Below are 4,802 nucleotides of genomic sequence, written 5' to 3'. Positions count from 1 at the left end.
AATACTTTTGCAATAATATGAAACACTTAAATCTATGACAACAATTGATGATTATTTTTATCACTTTTTCATGAATTAAGATTTTGTTATTAGTTTCTTATATAAGAAACACTATTCCTTCTCTCAGGTTTGCCTTTACAGGCACTTAGATGTGAGCCAAGGGAATTTTCCAGGTCATTTTTTGTGCAACTGATTAGACTGAACTGGGTTTTGTGCAGACCATCTTCCCTCTAGCAGAACTGATAGAAAAACTCAATTGGTGAGCCATTCCTGGGAAGAGTCACTGCATGTGCCATGAGCATCAACTAAGGAATCTATTATCCACAAAACAACCATAGCAAGGCTGTCAATTTCAGATTCTTTCATAAATTCTGATATACATGCATATATATAGCATATGTATGTATACATGTGTACATGTGTGTATAATTTATATATACATCTACATACACAGCAACATTTGTTTCGGTATTTTTGATAGTAGTCATTTTAATAAAAGAGAGATGGTATTTCTTTGTGGTTTTAATTTGCATGTCCCTTCAGATTAGTGATAATGAACTTGTTTTCATGTACCCGCTGGCCATTTGTTTTCTTCTTTTGAAAAATATCTGTGGTTCCTCTGTCCATTTTGTATTTTTTTGTAAAGAGTAATATGAGTTTCTTAAATATTACCTTTTTATCAGATATACATTTTGCAAATATTTTATTCTATATCAGATTGCCTGTCATTTTGTTATCTTCTATGTTGGGCATCAGCTTTTTAGTTACATACAGTTCACGTGTGTATTTTTGCTTTTGTTCCCTGTGGTTTTGGTGTCAAATACAAAAGCTTGTTGTCAGGACCCTGTGTTTTCTTCTGAACTTTTACTCTTTGGGGTCAAATTTTAAGTATTTAATCCATTTTAAGTTGATTTTTGTAAGATACTTTAACTTCATTTGGAGGGCTTCATACTGTAATCTGTATAACCTGATTACAAATTCTTCCACAATTAGTTATCACTTTTTATATGGATTACTTTCTACTTGCCAGCTAGATTCAGAATTGAGGTGGAGAAGAGGACAAGGACCACTTAAAACTCATCCTTCTAGAATGTAGTATATGCTGAAGTGGATACTAAATAAGGAGATGAAGCTAGAATGTGTTGCTCGTAGCAACACTGATAAATACAGAGGCAGAAAAGCCATTATAGGAATGCTAAGAGAGAAATCAGATCTCTAATAACTTCTCATATATCAAAGATAAACAACTTGAGGAAAAACAGGAATTGTATTTGGCATGGGCTCACCTAAAGGTTGTAAGGTAACAATAAATATCAAGCCACAAAAAGCCCCCTGAGCCCAACAGTCATTGTACATTGACAGCCTAGTCCTTCCAATGCAGGCTCTGGAACAGTGAAGGCTCCAGGGAGACCAGCATTGCAGATTTTTGGTCACCACTAATGATAGAGGTAGGGAACAATTTCACAAAGATACAGTGGCCAAACCACCTCCTTCTATTTACCCTTCCCCAGACAGATCTTTTTTGAGACAATACAGGCAAATAGAGCCAATAGGAGAAAAGGAGCAATGGGTCCAGTATAACATGAAAGAAACCCTTAAGGAGTAGTGGAATCTATAAGCAGGAGAACTAGGTAGACTAAGGCTATGAGGTCTGTGGAAGAAACTAGATAAAGAAGAGAAACTGGGGCTGGGGTTGTGGCTCAGCAAAAGAGCGCTTGCCTCACTTGTGTGAGGCCCTAGGTTTGATCCTCAGCAGCACACAAAAATAAATAAATAAAAGTGAAGATATAAAAAAACACTCTAAACAAAAGAAGAGAAACTAATGAGGAAGGCTAAAGAAAATAGGTAATTAAAAAAAAACAACAACAAAAACCTAACCCCTGAACCAAAGTTTCACTTAAATCCTTTTATGAGTGGTGAGTAAGGACTAGAAACCAGAAAGCTTCCCACATACATTCATTCTTAATAGTCTCCCTTCTTTCATAGAGTCCAAGATTCAGGTGTATTAGAACAAGGTCTGAACTAAGCCCTTTATGTCTTAAATGCCTTGTCTTTCCCCTTTCCCCCATGAAAGAAAGACACAAACATATCATACACCATTGCAACAAAAAAAATGATTTTATTAGGCAGAACTCTTGGGGAGGAGTGGAATCTATGAGCAGGAGAACTGGGTGGACTAAGGCTGTGAAGTTCTGGGGAAGAAACTGGTGAAAGAAGAGAAACTCATGAGGAAGGCTGGGGAAAATAAGGAATAAAAAATAAATAAAACCTAACCCTTAAACCAAAAAAATTCACTGAAATCATTTTATGAGTGGTGACTAAGGAATAGAAAGCAAAAAAATTCCCACATTAATTATTAACAGTCTCCCTTCTTTCATGGAGTACAAGAGAGAGGTGTATTAGCACAAGGTCTGAACTAACGCTCATTTCTTTATGTCTTAAATGCCTTGTCTTCCCACATACCTTCATGAATAAAAGACACAAAAATAATGTACACCATTGCAATGAAAAATGATTTTATTAGGCAGAAACCAGATGCTCAAAGGCCTTCATAAGTTCCCCAATATTTAGTAGTTGTTCTCTGGGGAAAAAGGCCTTTTGTATGAGATAGGTAGCAGGAAAGGTAGCTTAGTGGTATTTGTGAGACAGGGCATTGGCCACACCAGCCACCACCTTCTGAAAAGCAGCCTGTGCCTCTGGAGTGAAATCCTTGCCCAGGTGATGGGCCATCACAATCACAATCATATTGCCCAGGAGCTGTGGGAAGAAAGAAGAGGTGTGAATATGAAGAGTCTGAGCATGAACAGAGAATATTCCAACCTCATCTCCAGCTGTGCTTGTGGTTGTAATTATAAAATAAAAGCAAAATGATAGCTGGACTTAGCTTCTGCTACAGATATGAATTCTCATGTATCTGTCAGAATTTAAAAGCATAAGTTTTCTTCCCTATCTCCCTAACCCAGAAGATAAATTTTTCACTGTTATATGAAAACTTTAAAACTGTGCAAAGAAACACGACAAATTTTATTTTTCTTGCTTGAAAGAGAAATTAGAACTGCATTTTAAAATAGACAATTTTTTAAATGTAAATTTAAAAATGAAATATTTTTAATTTACAAATACAATCTAAAAAGTTAAATGGAAGAAGACAGAGCAGATATTGAAGAAAACAAAAACTGGAAAATGAAAATGAAATGAGAGGAAACAATTGTTGTCAATGGAGAATAAAAGATCAACTGTCCCAAACACTGATACCTTTGCCTCCTGCTATAAACTTATCCTTAGGGAGGAAAAGAAAGGATCACATTGAGGGGATGTCCTCGACTCACCTTGAAGTTCTCAGGATCCACATGCAGCTTGTCACAGTGCAGCTCACTGAGACTTGCAAAGGTGCCCTTGAGGTTGTCGAGGTGTTTCAGGCCATTACTAAAGGAATCAATCACCTTCTTGCCATGCGCCTTCACTTTAGCATTGCCCATAACAGCAGATGCAGAGGACAGGTCCCCAAAGGAATCAAAGAACCTCTGAGTCCATGGGTAGACAACCAGCAGCCTGAGGGGGTGAAAAGAGCCAGGTCATGCAGAAAGTGAGTGCCTGTCAGAGATGTCTGTCTCCACAGGCTCAGCTTCCATCCCCTTCCTCACCCCAAGCTGCCTCATGACATGGATACTCACCTGCCCAGGGCCTCACCACCAACTTCTGCTGCATTCACCTTGCCCCAGGCAGTGCTAATGGCATTCTTCTCCCCATCACTCAGATGCACCATTGTGTCTTTTTTGGGGGGGTTGCTAGCAAACACAAGTGTGTCAGAAGCAAGTATAAGCAGCAGCTGGCCCTGCTCTGTCCTTTATGCCCAACCTTGACTCCTGCATTCCCTGCCCTAATGAGCTCATTGGCCAAGACTAGGGTGTGGCCCTACAGGGTGAGGTTTGCATGATGACAGCCATAACAGTCCTTGGCAGCTCTGGCACTGCCTTGGAGTTTGACTTCAGGCTCTCAGCCCCCCTTCTTCATATCTACTGGTCCCATGCCAGCAGTTCAAGTTGCCCCTAAAATCAGCCTCCTGGGCAACTTTACTTCTATGAATTTTGGAATAACTACCTGGTAGGTCTATTGGAAATTATTTCCCTAATTATCTTATTATGTAAATTTGGAAAGGAGGCACAAATTATAAAAGAAATGTGCCTGTTGTGTTTTAGCAAGAGTGTATGGAGTGATCTCCTCCTGTTTCTCCAGAATATATAAAATAATCCACAGACAGAATGGATAAAGGCTCTCTCATGATTCTAAGTATGTCTTCCTTCTCCTGATTTGGATTTCATCCTCCTCCTAAGAAAATAAATATTCATTCATTCTGTCAGTCATTCAATTTTTGATGTTTTTGTGTGTGTTTGTTTAGTTTGTTCATCTAATCAAATAATATTTGAAAATCAGAATAAATCTGAATCCAATCATGTTTGTGCAATACTTACTTTATTAGGTTTTGTTGACCAAGACATGGAAACATTGAGACCCGTTAATACAGTAAAAATTAAAATTAGCTTAAAGCCATTTACAACACAAAGTTTACGTGTTGAATTAGCAGAAGCTATAGGGGACATAGTCAGTACCTCATTAAGAAATTCATCCTGCCAATGAGAGTGTAAACCACCTAAGAAATTAAAGTCACGAATAATTAGTGAAGAACAAAAGACAGTCAGAAAGACAGTTTCAAAAAGGTGGAGCCCCTTTAAGTTGATTTTTGCACACATAAAAGATAATTTAAGTTCATTTGGATGGCTTCATACTGTAATATGTATAAC

At 37.9% G+C, this 4,802-nt stretch overlaps 1 protein-coding gene across 1 annotated transcript; it reads right to left on the bottom strand.

The window, feature by feature from the left end:
• Positions 1–2,487: 2,487 nt before the first annotated feature.
• Positions 2,488–3,828, bottom strand: LOC144254451 (hemoglobin subunit beta-S/F). The gene is made up of 3 exons (XM_077797606.1): positions 3,675–3,828; positions 3,330–3,552; positions 2,488–2,757 (listed from the first exon to the last, which is right to left on the bottom strand). The coding sequence occupies exons 1-3, from the start codon at positions 3,764–3,766 to the stop codon at positions 2,629–2,631; spliced, it is 444 nt and encodes a 147-aa protein (XP_077653732.1). The 5' UTR covers positions 3,767–3,828; the 3' UTR covers positions 2,488–2,628.
• Positions 3,829–4,802: the final 974 nt, after the last annotated feature.

This window comes from Urocitellus parryii, chromosome 4 (genome assembly GCF_045843805.1).
Source record: "Urocitellus parryii isolate mUroPar1 chromosome 4, mUroPar1.hap1, whole genome shotgun sequence".
Lineage (NCBI taxonomy): Eukaryota > Metazoa > Chordata > Mammalia > Rodentia > Sciuridae > Urocitellus > Urocitellus parryii.
The sequence above is the reverse complement of the archived record's forward strand: the minus strand, read 5'-3'. Positions and strand labels throughout refer to the sequence as shown.